The 16,282-nt window shown below is 59.1% G+C and overlaps 4 protein-coding genes across 6 annotated transcripts in view; 3 read left to right on the top strand and 1 right to left on the bottom strand.

Moving 5' to 3' along the window:
• CACNA2D2 (calcium voltage-gated channel auxiliary subunit alpha2delta 2) overlaps window positions 1-5,207 on the top strand; it is a 239,611-nt gene extending 234,404 nt beyond the window's left edge. For 2 of the 3 annotated variants that reach the window (XM_054167423.1, XM_054167436.1), the window contains 14 exons: window positions 154-244; window positions 352-414; window positions 544-647; window positions 733-831; window positions 926-1,020; window positions 1,292-1,339; window positions 1,719-1,790; window positions 1,948-2,100; window positions 2,211-2,263; window positions 2,360-2,415; window positions 2,519-2,642; window positions 3,119-3,228; window positions 3,442-3,530; window positions 4,018-5,207. In XM_054167423.1, coding sequence (XP_054023398.1) covers window positions 154-244; window positions 352-414; window positions 544-647; window positions 733-831; window positions 926-1,020; window positions 1,292-1,339; window positions 1,719-1,790; window positions 1,948-2,100; window positions 2,211-2,263; window positions 2,360-2,415; window positions 2,519-2,642; window positions 3,119-3,228; window positions 3,442-3,530; window positions 4,018-4,146 — 1,286 coding nt within the window. In that variant the 3' untranslated portion in view covers window positions 4,147-5,207. The remainder of the gene's footprint in view (window positions 1-153; window positions 245-351; window positions 415-543; window positions 648-732; window positions 832-925; window positions 1,021-1,291; window positions 1,340-1,718; window positions 1,791-1,947; window positions 2,101-2,210; window positions 2,264-2,359; window positions 2,416-2,518; window positions 2,643-3,118; window positions 3,229-3,441; window positions 3,531-4,017) is intronic. The other variant, XM_054167430.1, reaches the window with a different exon arrangement.
• Window positions 5,208-6,962: 1,755 nt separating this feature from the next.
• TMEM115 (transmembrane protein 115) lies at window positions 6,963-9,696 on the top strand. Its single transcript, XM_009900696.2, has 2 exons — window positions 6,963-7,904; window positions 8,656-9,696. Exons 1-2 carry the CDS (start codon window positions 7,051-7,053, stop codon window positions 8,861-8,863), a joined length of 1,062 nt encoding a protein of 353 aa, XP_009898998.2. The 5' UTR covers window positions 6,963-7,050; the 3' UTR covers window positions 8,864-9,696.
• A 903-nt stretch (window positions 9,697-10,599) lies between these two features.
• On the bottom strand, window positions 10,600-12,189 carry LOC104300412 (transmembrane reductase CYB561D2). The gene is made up of 3 exons (XM_054167465.1): window positions 12,039-12,189; window positions 11,888-11,925; window positions 10,600-11,635 (listed from the first exon to the last, which is right to left on the bottom strand). The coding sequence occupies exons 1-3, from the start codon at window positions 12,163-12,165 to the stop codon at window positions 11,132-11,134; spliced, it is 669 nt and encodes a 222-aa protein (XP_054023440.1). The 5' UTR covers window positions 12,166-12,189; the 3' UTR covers window positions 10,600-11,131.
• Window positions 12,190-12,411: 222 nt separating this feature from the next.
• NPRL2 (NPR2 like, GATOR1 complex subunit) lies at window positions 12,412-16,194 on the top strand. The gene is made up of 11 exons (XM_009900677.2): window positions 12,412-12,546; window positions 12,659-12,750; window positions 13,282-13,450; window positions 13,695-13,803; window positions 14,110-14,246; window positions 14,466-14,563; window positions 14,657-14,693; window positions 14,849-14,942; window positions 15,016-15,133; window positions 15,644-15,786; window positions 16,019-16,194. Exons 1-11 carry the CDS (start codon window positions 12,475-12,477, stop codon window positions 16,084-16,086), a joined length of 1,137 nt encoding a protein of 378 aa, XP_009898979.1. The 5' UTR covers window positions 12,412-12,474; the 3' UTR covers window positions 16,087-16,194.
• Window positions 16,195-16,282: the final 88 nt, after the last annotated feature.

Here is a 16,282-nt window from a genome sequence, read left to right as displayed (position 1 = left end):
GGAAGAGATGAGGGCAGGAGGGGAACTGTGCTGGGGCTGGGGTCCTGGGAGCCACCACAGAGTGCGCTCAGAAGCAGGGGGAGTACAAGCGTCCCCCAACAGGGCCAGCCCTCACCTCCTCCCCCTCCTCCTCCTCTGCATCTTCCTCCCAAGGCGACAACTTCCTCCTTCACAACCTGATCCTGGACACAGGCATCACGCAGCAGCTGGTGGAGCGAGTCTGGAAGGACCAAGACCTCAACACGTAGGTGGAGGCAAGGTGGCTGAGGAAAGAGAGGCATTAGGACAGGCTCTGGGGACAGGGATGGGAGCAGAACAAAACTTCGCTGATGCAGGCTGCTCTCCTTGCAGGTACAGCCTTTTGGCTGTCTTTGCAGCCACTGACGGCGGCATCACCCGTGTCTTCCCTAACAAGTGAGTGTCTGGCTGGTGTGTGCATGCCTGCCTCCCCGTGGTGACATGCCTACTCCCACGGGGTCATCCTGGGAGGGACCATGGGACCAGAGCCCAGGGACAGTCATGACCATGGCTGCTTGCCCCCAGGGCTGCAGATGACTGGGAGGAGGAACCGGAGCCCTTTAATGCCAGCTTCTATCGGAGGAGCCTGGACAACAAGGGCTACATCTTCAAGCCGCCTTACCGGGACGGTGGGTGTTGGCTCAGTGTGGCAGAGGGTGGCACAGGCTGCCACTGGCCTGACACGTACCCTGATGCCACTCCTGGTCTTTTCAGCCAGCTACCAGGCACCGGACCTGGAGAACAACACCATTGGGATCCTGGTGAGCACTGCTGTGGAGCTCAGCATTGGGGGCAAGACACTGAAGCCAGCAGGTAGGCAAGGAACAACAGCCTGGTGCCTGGTGTCCAAGGGGGACCTTGTTGTCCCTCATAGACTGAGGCTTACCTTATGTCCCCTCTGCCCCAGTGGTGGGGGTGAAGCTAGACCTGGAGGCCTGGGCTGAGAAGTTCAAAGTCCTGGCAAGCAACCGGACAGACCGTGACCAGCTGGGCACCAGACGGGTATGTCTCTCAGCCCATGGAGCTGGCACAGTGTGGGGACAGGGGCAGGGATGGGGAGGGAGCTCTGCTTGGTGAGGAAGTAGCTGGGGAGCACTACATTCTGGGCTTGTACCTCCCACACAGCCCTGACCCTCACACTGTTCTATCAGGGGGTATCCATCCCTGTCCCCTGAGGGCATCACCCTGTATGTTCCCTCCTGTCCTGGAGGACAGTTCTGGAGGGGATGATAGCCTTGCTAACCTGTTCATCTGACCTGGTTTTGGTTGACAGTGCGACCCCTCCACCAGCTGTGAGATGGACTGTGAGGCCAACAATAAGGTGGGTGGTGGGCAGGGGTGGGGACCGCAGGCAGATGGCTGGGAGGGCTCCCCATCCGCAGCCCACCCTGCCCGTGCTGTCTGGGTGAGTGCAGCCACCTGGTCCCTCTGCTCCCTCTCACAGGGGCAAAGCCCCAGGGGTTGTGCCCTTCACTGCAGAGCCCCACTGAGGGGGCCGTTAAACACCCCAGGGCAGGTGATGGTTCCTGCTAGCTTCACCCAGCACAAGTGTTCACAGCAGCAAAATGCTCCTGAGCAGCCCTCAGACTTGGGGACAAGACACTGACCTCCCTGCCTGCCTGCCTGTCATCCCCTAGCCCTGCCTATCCTGCTTTCCCTGGGCGTGGCTGGGGATGGGTGACACTTCCCTCCTTCCCCAGGACCTCATCTGTGTCCTCATCGACGATGGGGGCTTTCTGGTGCTCTCCAACCAGGAGGACCATTGGTACCAGGTGAGTCATGCCCACACGGCAGCTCTCCTGTGTGTGGGATGCCAGTGTGGGAGATGAGACCTTTGAGCTGGTGTCAACATAGCCCTGCTCAAGTCCTCATCAGGGGACACTCATGGTGAGGTGGAATTTGGGTGCAGATTCAGTGTTCCCATACCAGGTGGGCAAGTTCTTCAGTGAGGTGGATGCCAACCTGATGTCTGCCCTCTACAACAACTCCTTCTACGCACGCAAAGAGTCGTACGACTTCCAGTCAGTCTGCGCCCCCGAGGCCCAGAGCAACACCGGCGCTGCACCCCGCGGTGTCTTCGTGGTGAGCACCTATGGGGATGGTGACCACCAGGCACTCTGGAAGCCTGGGGACAAGCAGGTGTGTGTGTCCTCAGTGACCTGCTGGCTCATTTCCCTGCTCTTTGCCCACAGCCTACCGTGGCCGATCTCCTGAACCTTGCCTGGTGGACTTCAGCTGCAGCCTGGTGAGTCCCCTCCTTGGGGGCTGTTTCCACTGGGGAGTGCCACAGCATGTCCCCAGGCCCTGGGACAGTTGTGATGGATGCACTCCCTTCCCCCAGGTCCCTCTTCCAGCAGTTCCTGTATGGCCTCACCTACAGCAGCTGGTTCCAGACAGGTGAGTCCTGGGGAGCCCTAGGGTGGGGAGCAGGCAGGAGACTTGGTGGGGGCATGTGGCCATGGGTCCATCGCCCCTGGCCCATGGCACTGTGCTGGCACAGAGGAGGTGGCAGGGGACAGCATGGAGGCCAGAGAGACGAGCTGCATCATGAAGCAGACACAGTACTACTTCAGCACTGTCAACTCTACCTACAATGCCATCATCGACTGCGGCAACTGCTCCAGGTGGGTCTGGCCCTGCCATTCCATCACCCTGGCAGGCTTGGGGACACCCTTTGCCAGAACCCCTGTGCAGCCACCTGCATGGGGGCATTGAAAAATGCTGTGAAGTGTTCATGAGGGGACTGTGGTACCCAGACAGGGGGACAGAATGCAATATTCACATCCCCATGGGTTGCAGGGTGACACGGACGTACCCAGGGCTTCTCCAAGTAGGACTGAGTCCTGCAAGCCAATTTACCTGGGCAAGCCTCTCTGCATGGGGATGAGGATGGAGATGGGCATGGGGACTGGAACAGGGATGGAGGTGGATGTAGAGGTGGAGGTGGAGGTGGAGGTGGAAATGGAGATGAAGATGGAGATGGGGACATCCCACTGACTCATCTTTCCCTGAGTCACCTGCCAGTAAGGCTGGTACTGAGGACTGGGGTCAGGATCAGGGTACAGGGTAACTGGGGTCCATGCTGCTGTCATGCCCCCAGGCTCTTCCATGCACAGAGGCTAGCTAACACCAACCTGCTTTTCGTGGTGGCTGACAAGCCCCTCTGCAGCCAGTGCGAGTCCATCAAGCTGCTGCAAGCAGAGGTAAGAGGTATCCTTTGGTGGCCAAGCATCAGCCCTCGGGGATGTGGTGGTGAAGTTGGGGGAGAGGTGGGTGCTGCAGGGCTGGGCAGGGGGGCTGGGAGCTGCAAGGTCAGGTGGAGGGGGGTGAAGATGACTCATAGGTGGAGTGGCTTGGGGTGGCCTTGAGGCACCCTACATGCCCCCACCACCCTGTGCCTGGTGGTTTCCTTGACCTGTGAAGCCCCCCCGAGGGACCCCAACCAGTGTGAGCTGGTGGACAGGCCCCGCTACCGGAAAGGCCCCCACATCTGCTTTGACTACAATGCAACAGTAAGTGGGGTGGGTGGGGAGGTGGGGGGTGCAGGGATGAGAAAAGTCCCAGAAGGAGTCCCCAGGGGAAGGAATTGGGGCAGTGGATGCCCTCCTGGTAGGGAGAGCAGAGCCAGGGGTGTCCCCAGGGGAGCAGAGCTATGGAATGTACCCCTGGGGGAAATGGGAGCAGTGGATTTCCCCTGAGGGGGAGTGTGGAGCTGTGGAGGGACCCTGGGGAAGCAGTGCCATGGGGTATCCTCCTGTTGGGTAAAGCCACAGGGGAACCGTGGGGGTTGGAAGCATTGGGGTGCCCCCTGGGGAGATCAGAGCCATGGGGGAAGTCCCTGGGATTGCAATGTTCAAGGTGTCCTTCTGAGGAGGAAGTGGGGCCATGGGGGTCCCAGGGCAGGAGGCATATCAGAACTGCAAGAGAGTGGTAGGTGCCCCTGGGGTGTGGAGCCACCATGGGAAGTACCCTACAGCCCCTCTCCCTTTGCCCCTCCAGGAAGATACCTCAGACTGTGGCCGAGGGGCATCCTTCGCCCCCTCCCTGGGGGTCCTGCTCTCCCTGCAGCTGCTGCTTCTCTACTCCAGCACCAGCCAGCACCCGCTCCCCCCGGCCGCCTGCCTTTAGCACCCCCCAGCTGCCCCCGCGAGCTCTCTTTTCTTTCAAGCTCCATCTCCATCCCCCTCCTTTGCCTGGTGGAGCAGGAGCAACGTCCCCTTCACCACTTCGGGGACCCCTGCAATGCCACCCTGCGCTCCCCGCTGGCCTCAGCCAAAGAAGAGTCGGGATGCAGGCAGGGGCTCTCCGGCAGAGCAGGGACCGAGTCGGTGCCACGGCGTCATGCCCTCCTGGCTGCTCAGACTCGGAAAGTGGCATTGGCACCCTCCGCCCACGACACCCTGTCCACCTCGCCTATTTTTTTAGCCTGAAGATTTTAAAGCAGATCTTTCTACATCGAGTTTCCAACATTTTCTTCGCCTGGAGACCGGCGGTGTTTATTGTCAGCAATGAGGACACGTGGGGAAAAACAAGGGGAGGGTGGGGGGTGGAAAAAGAAGAAAAAGAAAAAAGGACTTGACCTGACTGTGCGGGTCAGTAGTATTTGTTCCAGCGAGTTCCAAGCCCCTGGGCATGCAGGGCAGCTCCAGCATTCCTGCAGGCTCAGGGCAGGGGGCAGAGAGCAGCTGGCCATGGCCTGCACCGGGGCAGGATGGAGCCCTGGTCCCTGCTTTGGGCTCAGCTGCTCTTCTGCGTTCTTGGGCACAGATACTGGGGTGAAAATGAGAGGAGGGGAAAAAAATGTGTTTTGTTTCTTTTCTGTTATGCAGATCACTGTGAAATCCTGCCCACCCCAGCCCTCTCCAGCCACACTTGCCCTGGCAGCCCTGCCAAAGAAACCGCGCTGGCCAGGGGAACGTGCTGCTTGTCCCCAAAGGGGACATGCCATGTGCCCTCAAGCAGGTTGTGCCATGTGCCCCACAGTTGGATGTGCTGCACAGCCCCCAGTGGGAAATGGAGCATGTGGTGCCACATGTTCCCAGAAGGGGTGTGCCAGGCCTCCAGGCCCATCCCTCGGGGCACCGTCATGGGGGCAGGACACAGCAAGGGGAGCTCATACCTGGGATGCTCCTGAGGTCCTGGCTGGGGGCACTCAGTGCTGGGGGGTGAGAGGTGGCCCTGTATTAGGGCACCCCAAGGTACTGGGAGTTACACCAGGGCACTCAGGCTGGGGTGTCATCCTTCCAGCCAAAATAGTGGGTGCTGAGCTGGACATAGGGACTGGTCAGCCCTGGAACGCCACTGTACCCCACCACCACAGCCAGGAGAGATGCTGCGGGGCTGGATGGGCCCAGCACAGGGTGCAGGGTGACACTCCAGGGTGCTGTGGTGCAGGGGTGGCCGTACCCACTCCCCATGTCCCTCACTGTTCCCAGCAGTGTCAGGAAACCCTACCCAGGCAGGCAGCCCTGGGGACCCGCATCCCCTAGGGGCACCCTGCTTAGAGCCACTCTATCAATCGGGCCCAGGGGAGCTCCCTCAGCACAACCACACCAGGGAAGACTGGGGAGGGCACCAGGCGCTAATTAGTACCGGGGTTAATTAATGGTCATTCTGCTTGTAGCTTTTTCAGTGTGTGTTTGGTTACTGTCTCTGGGACCGTGTTTGAACAGATGGCTCTGTGTTACCGGGAGTGTGTGTACTTCTGTAGTCTAGTTAGGTGCTCTGCCAGAAAACCACCACTATACATACCTATAAATATATACATATATAGTCTATTTTAAGTTAAAAAACAATGAGACAAAGGGGCAGCCCAGCCCTGGGCCATCCCACCAGGGTCGTGTCCTGCCCTCTTCCCACCTGAAATCTTCTCTCTGCTCATACAAAGGCATTGGGGTTTTAATTGATTTTTGTTTTCTTTAGGTGTTTGGGGTTTTGGGTTTTTTTTCCATTATTTTGGTTTGGGTTTGTTTTTGGTTTGGGGTTTTTTTCGTTGGGATTTTTGTTGTTGTTTGGTGGTGTTGGTTTATTTCCTTTTTGGTTGTTGGGTTTTTTTTGTACAGAAGAGTTGGAAAACTTCAAAAACCAACAAAAAGAACAATTTGTAAGATATCGTGCGTGTGACTCCTTGTAAAATATTTTCAAATGGTTTATTACAGAGACTCGGTTATTAAATAATGTTCATATTTTCACTTCACAGGCAGTGGCTGCGTCATTGCCCAGCTATGTGGGCAGAGCCGGGGGGGAGGGCACGGCACAGGGAGGAGGCGGGCAAGGGTGCTCCTGACAGCCGGGCTGCTACCCGCATGCCTGCCTGCCCCTCTGCTGAAAGGCTGTGGGGACGGACGTAGGCAGAGGTATAGGTTCACGGACATCCACACACTGCATAGGCCGTGGGGTAGGCAGGGCTCAGCCCCGCAACGCAGTCCCCTCAAGATCCCCCCCTCCCCCTGTGCCCCCCCACCTTGCTCACGTCCCCGTGTCCCCTCTGCCACGCCACCACTTCATGCCTCTGTCCGTTTGAGTCTGTATCCCCACATCCGCGTCCCCCTGTCCTGTGCGGTCCGTGTCGCCGAGTGCCACTCACGCTCCGCCCGTGTCTGTAAAGCCACACACGGTTTGTGTCCCAACCCCGGTCCATCTCCCCATGCCTGTCCCCAGTATATACGCCTGTGTTCCCCCATCCCTCTCCTGCGCTGGTGTCCCCAGGACCCCCGTGTCTGCGTTCCAATCCGGTCCCCGCCACGTCCCTGCCCCTCCCAGCCGCGGCCGGACTTCGCGTCCCGGCGTGCTCCGCGGCCGGACTCCATGTCCCAGGGAGCCCCGCGCACGGCCTCCGGCCCCGCCGGCCGCGGCGCCAGGCCCGGCCCCGCCCCGCGCGGCGCAAGCGCACAGCAGCTGTTTGTCCGCGCACGGCCTGGCCTGCGGCGGCTGTTGGAGGGCCTGGTCGGGGACCGAGCGGGGCCCGGCCCGGGGGAGGCGGCCCCGGCGGGCGGGCGCTGGAACAGTCCCGTTCTGCCGGTGGGGCCGAAGATGCGGCGGTATCTGCCGGTGGCCCGGCAGCACTTCCTGGCGGCGCTGGCCGGCACGAGCGTGGTGGTGAAGTCGCTGAGCGCCGCCGTCCTCCTCCTCTACCTGCTCTCCTTCGGCCTGGACACGGCCTACGGCCTGGGAGTGACCCCTGGGTATCTCCTGCCCCCCAACTTCTGGGTGTGGACGCTGCTGACGCACGGACTGGTGGAGGAGCGGGCATGGGGCCTGGCGGCCAGCCTGGCCACTCTGGGGGTGGCTGGACGGCTGCTTGAGCCCCTCTGGGGAGCCCTGGAGCTGCTGGTCTTCTTCGCGGTGGTGAACGTCTCGGTGGGGCTCCTGGGGGCCCTTGCCTACTTCCTCACCTACGTGGCCTCCTTCCACCTTCCCTACCTGTTTGCCGTCCATATCCACGGCGGGCTTGGCTTTCTCGGGGGAGTCTTGGTGGCTCTCAAGCAGACGATGGGGGACAGCACTGTGCTGAAGGTGCCCCAAGTCAGAATGAAGGCTGTCCCTATGCTCCTGCTCCTTCTCCTGTCTGTGCTGCGGCTTGCTGCCCTCGTCGAGAGCAATGTACTGGCCTCGTACGGCTTTGGGCTCCTCTCCAGTTGGGTCTATCTCCGTTTCTACCAGCGGCACAGTAGAGGCCGTGGAGACATGTCCGACCATTTTGCCTTCGCCACTTTCTTCCCCGAGATCCTGCAGCCTGTGGTGGGTCTGGTGGCCAACGTGGTGCACAGCATCCTGGTGAAGGTGAAGGTCTGCCGCAAGACAGTCAAACGCTACGATGTGGGTGCCCCATCATCCATCACCATCAGTCTGCCGGGGACAGACCCCCAGGATGCTGAGAGGAGAAGGTACCACTAGCTCTGCCCCCATTGGGCATTGTTTCTATGGGCAACAAGGGTCAGAATGAAAATTCAGATGAGAAGGAGGGGGAGATTTGGGCACGGTACTAAAGGGGGGCCTTCTCCAAGGACTCTGCTGGGGGCTGCCCTCCTTGCCACAGAGGTGGTGGAGAGTGCTTTGGGTGGCTGGTAGGATGTTGCTCTGCTCTTCCAAATGTGGAGCAGTGGTACAGTGTAGGGTAGGAGTGGGGTGATCCTAGGAAAATGGCAGATAAGGTTAGAGGTCCCTGCAGAAGGTAGGGAGATGCCAGCTGCCCAGGCAGATGCCAGCACCCTGCTCATGGCAGCCCTGCACCCATCATTTTGGCACAGGTGAAGGCAATGAACCAGTCCTGTGCCCTAGACTTCCTATGCCTGGCATTGGCCTTCCTGACTTCTACCAGGAAGGTTTGGACAAGGCGTTGGCTCTCTGTTTCCCCTTGCCCTGTTACATGCCTTTCTTGCCCCATTCCCAGAGCAGCCCATGTACCATCTGACTGCCTCTGAGCACACCACGTGGCACAAAACTTGGTGCATGTAGTCTGAGAGCATGACTGGGTTTCTGTAGGCCAATCACAGGCACTCCAGATCATCTCCAGTGCTGCTGAATCCAGCAGCTCCTGTCAGGAAGAAGCCAGGGACAGACATGCCCAGAGCACTGTTAACCCCTGCTCTGCCATTGGACCCAGGTTTAACCCACATGTCTGCCCTTGCCCCACAGACAGCTGGCCCTGAAGGCCCTGAACGAGCGGCTGAAACGTGTGGAGGACCAGTCAGCCTGGCCGAGCATGGAGGATGATGAGGAGGAGGCGGTAGTAGTGGTGGCAAAGGCTGACAGCCCACTGCTGGCTGACCCTGGCACTGCTGGAAAGGGCACCAGCCAGGAGTCCAATCTCATCACCTTCCAGGATGCTCCATCCCAGCTGTGACCGGCCAACACACCAACCCCTTCCCCACCCTGTCTCCGTCGGAGAGCTGCTAACCCTCCTCGTGTCCCCTCCCACAGCCGGGACCCTCGGCAGGGAGCAGGGACTCCTTCCACAGCAGAGGCAAGGGGCTACCTCATTCCAATGCTTCATTGCTGCCCGTGGCCAGCACTGGGCACCCAGGATGATGCTGCTGGCACCACCACAAGCACGGGGGTTCCTGGAGCTGCTCCCCTCAGCACAGGACAGGCCGTGGATGTCGGCACTGGCAGCTGTGCTGGGAGGGGGACATGGGGCTGTCCCCTGCGCTGAGGCCACTGCACTTGCCCAGGTGGGAGCAGTCAGCAGCGCTTCCTCGCTTCTCCTCTGCACCAGGGGTCGGTCAGAGTGCTCAACACTTTCTCCTCCTTTCTGAAGGTAGTTTTGTCCCTAACCAAGGGAATGGGAAGGCTGGCAGGTTTCTTTTCTGAATCCCTTTCCTATGGGGAGCCTCCCCCAGCCCCAGCAGGAGCTCACCATGACTGGTGAGAGGTTTGCCAAGCAAGGGGGTGGGCTGCTGGACAAGAGGGGGCCACCCAGCCCCTCGTGTTGGTGGTTCAGCACCACCAGCTCTGGGTTTTGTGCACGGGGTGGTTCTCTTTTCCTTGCTCTCCTGCCCCTGATGCCAGCCCTGCCAGGAGCCAGTGCCTTTGGACACTCCTTGGCTAATCTGTCAGCTTACACTAAAAGCTGGAATTAATTTTTACAGTGAGGCTGTGCTGCTTCCTCTGGCAGCAAGTTTTCTTTCCTGTGGGTAGAACAGGGGCTCCCCCTTCTCTTTCCCTCCATGTTGATGAGCTTTTTTTCTTTTGTTTTTTTTTTTCTGGATGGAGAGGATGCTCCCTGCAGCAGCCTCCCCACAGCTCCCAATCCCCCAGGCAGCCCGGGATGCGGGTTGATACGTTGTGATTATTTTTTTAAAGGACCACATGAGAAGGTTTTGTCAACCAGTTGAAAAACAAGACTTTTCGTTATCAATAAAGAGTTCTTTGAAAGAGTTGGCTCCTGCAGCAGAGCAGGGGCAGAACAGGGGGGGTGAACACAGAGTGGCCCTGGGGGCTCTTGCACAGGAGTCTGGGGAGGTGTGTTCTTCCTGGGCGCTCCTGTCAGGATTGGGGAAATCAGCAGGGGGTTATGTCTGCCTGCAACCCAAAAGCCCCCCACACCCCAGGCAGTAAAGAGGGCTTGTTGCACTGTAGCTGCCTGAAATCTTTATTAATAGAATAAAAGCTCTGGATACAGAGGAATTTATTGGCCTGGGAGCTGCTCCCAACTCTCCAGCCCTGCTGAGAGCAAGATTCGCATCAAGAAGGAGCTGCTGCAGCACATGGAGCCTTGCATCACCCAGCTGCCCCGGTGGCAGGTGGGCTGGAAGGAAGGCTGTTGTGAGGTGGCGAGAGGTGAGGAGGTTCTTTTTGGCCTTCCTCAGGGCTGTTCAGCAGGCTGGCTCCAGGGCTTGTGCCTCAGGCCAGTGCCTGAGCCTTGCTGCTCCCTGTGCCACTCAGAGGGACAAAAGTCTTCACAGGCTGTTGGTTTGCAGCACAGCTCAGTAATTTGGTCTGTAAAGTGAACCATCACCTCCTGCCAGGCTGAAGCTTCACTGGCCTGGCCTGCAGGAAGGATTTGTGCGTGGCAATGGCTGGCCAGATCTGTTGCCATTCAGCAGGGCTGACTGTACCAGTCCTACATAGCCCCCATGGGGACAGATGTTCCACTGTCCTCCAGCATCTGCCTTGGGTGATCTACCCTGCTTCAGCCTTCCTGTGGCTGAAGCCACAACCGTACCCTGTGCTTTTTTTCACTGGCCAAGCTGCCTCTGTGGGAGGAGAGGCAGTGCAGTGCCTGCTGCAGCCTCCTGGGTGAGCAGAAATGCTTCTCTGCTCACCAGGAACGTGACAGCTCCTCTCCTGCCTGCTCCAAAGCAGCCCTGGTTGGGAAGGGAAAAGGAGCAGGAATTCTGAGTGAACCTTCCGGTTTCTAGTATTGAGCACCAAACTGCCACGGTGACCTGAAACTACCTGTGCTGGGAAGCATCCCCACTAAGACAGGCAGGAAGTAGGCAGGTCCTGCCCACTTGGTGTCACACACATTGTAGCTGTAGCTGACACTCCAGACAATCCAAGATCCAAGAGATGAGTAAGTAGAAATCAAGTTCCAAGGAGACCCTCTGTGAGCAGGGGAGCCCTGGCCTCACTGGCTCGCACAGGGGAAGTTCGGATCTGCGCCAGGCCCTCAGTGCTGGCTCCGCTTGCGGTACAGGTAAGCATTGCTCACCTGGTTCATGATAACCAGGCTAGTGAGTACAGGACACAACATGGCAAGGTACCAGGAGATGCTGGTCACTGAGGTAGTGAACCACAGGGAGCACATGCCCAGCATCAGACTGGCACAGCCCAGCAGATAGCCCACCAGCCCTGAGGTCGCGTGGTACAGCTTCAGCTTGGCCAGTGTCCAGTTTTTGATCAGTTTGGGGTACAGCAGGAGCACCCCACCCCCGCACTGCCCACCAGCATACAGCACAGTCAGCAGCCCCGTCAGGCCATGCCAGGTGACAAAGTGGGCCTTGCCGCTCAGATGCTTGTTGTAGGTGATGATGCCCAGCCCCAAGAGGGCACAGAGGAGGGCGAGCAACTGGAGGGCCCAGTGCACCCGCACCTTGACTTTGCGGGAGAAGGAGCGGAGCAGCGAGGTCTCGGGAGAAAATATCAGCAGGGCTTCCGTCATCAGGAACGAGAACTAGGAGAGAGAGGGAAGGGGGAGTGGCACTGGTTGCTCCCACCTCACCGCTACGGCCGGGGGCTGGACCGGCGGTGGCGGTTCAGCATCGCCCGGGGCTCAGCGTCCCACCACCCACGGAACGCAGAGGGACTTTACCCTTCTCGCCGGGCGCTCTCCGCCATCAAGGTCCCTTCCTCTGCCGAAGGGAGGTGCCCGCGGCAGGGGGGGCAGCATGACAAAGTGGCCGGTAACCGGGGCAGCGGGACTTACCGCGAGCGTCATGAGTAGCGGATGCCAGGAAAAGAGGCCTGCAAGGGAAGCGTAGGCACTGAGGTAAGACGAGGCTAGAGAGGCCGGGCCCCCCAGCCCCGGCCTGGCTCACACCCGCCGGTTCCGGTCCCGATCCCGCCCCAGCACTCACTGGATCCGGGCCGCGCCAGCATAGCCACGGCGGTGGGGAAGCCAAGCGCCACGAGATGAGCGGCGGCGCCGGCAGCGGCCCGTAGGGAGCGGTACAGACGGGATTCGGTCTCGGCCGTCAGGGCCATGGTGCCCGGCGAATAGAGGGGGAACCGCCGCGACCGAGACGAGGGGGCCGGAGCGCCGGTTCCGATTGGGCGAGCTGGGCTGTCCGTCCGCGCTAGAGCCCGCCTCCCCCGCGCTGCGCCACCGCTGAATGGGTGGATATCGTTGTCGTTCAGGATGAGAGCCCGCCCCCAGCGGCGCAGCCGTGTGACGTATCGTCCTCAGGATCTGCGCTACGGTGGCCGGCAGGGCTGTTGTACCGTCGGTGCTCGCCGTTCGGTTTAGCTGTGCCTGCCGGCCCGGCGCCCAGCACGGCTCTGCCTCGGGTCGCCATGGGCGGCAGGATCGAGTGCGTCTTCTTCAGCGAGTTCCACCCCACGCTGGGGCCCAAGATTACCTACCAGGTGGGAGATGAGCCTCGGCCAGTGAGAGCAGGGTGGAGGGGGCGGGTCATGGGGTAGGGCCGGGGTCTGGCAACCGGGCCAGGCTGAAGCGGAGTCTTCTGTGCCGCTGCAGGTCCCAGAGGACTTCATTTCTCGGGAGCTCTTCGACACCATCCAGGTGTACGTCATCACGAAGCCCGAGCTGCAGAACAAGCTGATCACCGTGTGAGTGTTGGCCGCTACCCGGCCTTTTCCGGTGGGCGGACGGATCCGCTGCCCTCACCACGGCTGGCAAGGCTCTGCCAGGGGGAGAGGATGGTTTGGTGATGGGACAGTGACAGCTGTCAGTTTGGCGCTTACAGGAGGCTCTGTGGCTAGCAGGATCGTTACGATGCCTGCAGTAGCTTGGGCAGGAGGTTTGGTACCCGATTCTGAGGGTGTCCGGTGCAGCCCCTGGTTCTGTGTCAGCCTCAAACCCAGGAAAGTTAAACGATTCTTCAGAACTGCGCTGGTTTTGAAAGGAGACAGTTTTCTTCTCTGAGGACTGACTCTTTTCTGCTCCACTCCCCCTACCCACCCCCCCACCCCCCCACCCCCGCCTTTTCCAGACTCTTTTGTACTCTGAGCATTTGGGGATTGGGCATTGCTTTTCCAGCAGAGAAGACCCCATTCTCTAGAGCCACTCAGGAGCTAGCCTTGTGCGGGGCTCAAGCCTCCCTGAGGGCATAGGTACAGGTTCTACTTCTCTTCTTGTAGGACAGCCATGGAGAAGAAGCTGATCGGCTGCCCCGTGTGTATCGAGCACAAGAAGTACAGCCGAAACGCTCTGCTCTTCAATCTGGGCTTTGTGTGTGATGCTAGAGCTAAGGCCTGTGCACTGGAACCCATAGTAAAGAAGCTGGCTGGCTACCTCACAACCCTTGAGGTGAGCTGGTGTGAGCAGAGGCAGGCTGCATTGTGATCCACCCCCACAGGGTCACCAGTCTCCTGCTACACGTTGTGGATCACTGGGTGTTACTGGAGTAGGGAACAGGTTTACAGCAAGGAGGGGACTGCTCGGCTTTACCCACATACTGCTTGAAGATTAAGGGAGGATGGGATCCAAGATGTGTGGTTCACAGTAAATAGCTCTGTGGGGAGGAGCTGACTTGATTTTCTGCTCTCTTTAGCTGGAAAGTGGCTTCATCTCAAATGAGGAGAGTAAACAGAAGCTGGTTCCCATCATGACCATCCTGATGGAGGAGCTGAATGCCAAAGGAAAGTGCACTCTGCCCATAGGTATGGCAGCCATGCCAGCCCAGCAGTGGAGGGCAAGGGTGGGACTGGGAAGCAGCTGAGCCAGCCCCTGCCTGGGTCAGCTCTGCCTGCACTGCTCCTGGCAACTACCTGCCTGTCCATGCTTGGAACTGGGGAATGTCTGAGCCACCCTTGCCCTGGATGGCTCAAAGGGCCAGGAGGGATGGGGTTGTAGGCTGCACACACTGCCCTCCATGTAGCATGGTGATGTCCTCAGGCTGACAGTCGCAAGCTCCTGAGGGAGTAGAGGTTTCTGTGGGGACTGAGCTCTCTCTTTTACCTGGGCAGATGAGTCGAACACCATACATCTGAAGGTCATTGAGCAGCGCCCGGACCCCCCCATCGTGCAGGAGTATGATGTCCCTGTCTTCACCCAAGATAAGGATGACTTCTTCAACTCCCAGTGGGATCTCACCACACAGCAGGTGTGTGTACTTGAATGACCACAGTTTGGTGCTTCCCATGTCTTTGTGCTCATATCTGTGAGCAATCCATTCACCCAAAACATGAATAAAAGGCTGTTGGGGGTGAAGCCTGCCCATCCCATTGTGCATCCAGACACAGGGAAGTTTCTTGGGCTTCAGAGTGATGCTTTCAGCCTCTCTTCTCTCTCTACTCTTAGCTCTTGCTTCCTACCCTTCTAGATCCTGCCTTACATTGATGGCTTTCGGCACGTCCAGAAGATTTCTGCAGAAGCTGATGTGGAGCTGAACTTGGTGCGCATTGCAGTGCAAAACCTGCTGTGAGTGTGTGAAAGGGGCCTGGGCAGCCCACGGGAGCAGGGAAAGGGGGTGTGCTGGCAGACAGAGTCTCACCTTTCCCTGTCCATCTGCAGGTACTACGGGGTCGTCACACTCGTTTCCATACTCCAGGTGGGTCAGGCCACGGAGTGTGGGGCTCAAACAGGATTCAGGCAGCAGCTGCACTTACTGGGGTAGCCATGTAGGGGGACAACAGGGCTCAGAGTGGGGCAGGTCTGTGTCTGACAGTCATGTCTAAGCAGACCTGGTTTTCCCTTGTTCTCCAGTACTCCAATGTCTACTGCACCACGCCAAAGGTCCAGGACCTAGTGGATGACAAGTGTCTCCAGGAAGAGTGTCTGTTGTATGTCACCAAACAAGGTATGATGGTGTCATGCTGGACTGCCAGTGGAGGCAGGGAAGATGGCAACTGACTGGTGACTTGTCCCTGCAGGGCACAAGCGAGCCAGCCTCCGGGATATCTTCCAGCTGTACTGTGGGCTGAGCCCTGGCACAACAGTGCGAGACCTCATCTCCCGCTACACCCTGCAGCTCCAGAGGGTGGATGAGAGGTCAGAGCCAGCACCCTCCTGCTCACTCCCTGAGGGTGATAGTGAAAACAGGGGTGGTAGGGCAAGTTGAGGGGCAGGGGGAGGTAGGAGGAAATACCCAGCTCCTGGATGTGTGGATTGGGAAAAGTAGAATCATAAAATCATTTAGGTTGGAAAAGACCTTTAAGATCATCGTGTCCAACTGTTAATGCATCACTGCCAAGTCCACCACTAAACCATGTCCCTATGTACCACATCTGTATGTGTTTTCAATACCTCCAGGGATGGTGACTCCACCACTTCCCTGGCAACCTGTTGCAATGCTTAAGCAGGAGAGGGACGCCTAGGGAGCACTGGATTAGGAAGGCACAGATGGATTAGTACAGATAAATGAGGTTGGGACAATGAAGGGTGAAGGCTTGAGACAGCCCCTTTCTCCACAATGGTGTGCCATGGTGGCACCAGAATGAATGGGAGGAGCTGGTGCATTTGACATCTCAGCATTGTGGTGCCTTCCCTTCTTGTGCCCAGGAGGCTCATCCAGTTTGGTTTGATGAAGGGCCTTATCCGGCGGCTCCAGAAGTATCCGGTCAAGGTCACCCGGGATGAGCGAAGTCACCCAGCCCGGCTGTACACAGGCTGCCACAGCTACGATGAGATCTGCTGCAAGACTGGTGAGGGTCCAAGCTCCTCCTCACAGGTCTCAGGGGTGGGGAGAGGTGAAGGGCTGTGCACTGGTTTCCGTCACCCCTTGGGAAGCCATCGTACTGCAGGGACACGGGACTCTGGACTACGTTCTGTGCTGAGAAGGGCTTAGGATTCTCCTGAAGAAGGGCTTAGGATGCCCAGCCAGCCCCCAGCACCACTGCTGGGCAGCCTGCTGACCCCGCTACCATCTCCTCTCAGGCATGAGTTACAAGGAGCTGGATGAGCGCCTGGAGAACGACCCCAACATCATCGTGTGCTGGAAGTGACGGCGGGGACGGCATCACCGGCGCCCGTGTGTCCCCCAACGCGTTGCCCCGTATCCGCCCCCGTTGCGTCCCGCCGGCTGCGGTCGCTCCTCCGCGCCGCCAGAGGGCGGCAGAGCCACCTCGGCGCTCACGGTGGGGGAGGCGTCGCCCTGCCGTTGCTATAACGACGTTGTCGCCGCCGTCATGGCCGTGGCCG

This window comes from Dryobates pubescens, chromosome 1 (assembly GCF_014839835.1).
Source record: "Dryobates pubescens isolate bDryPub1 chromosome 1, bDryPub1.pri, whole genome shotgun sequence".
NCBI classification, from domain to species: domain Eukaryota; kingdom Metazoa; phylum Chordata; class Aves; order Piciformes; family Picidae; genus Dryobates; species Dryobates pubescens.
The sequence above is the reverse complement of the archived record's forward strand: the minus strand, read 5'-3'. Positions and strand labels throughout refer to the sequence as shown.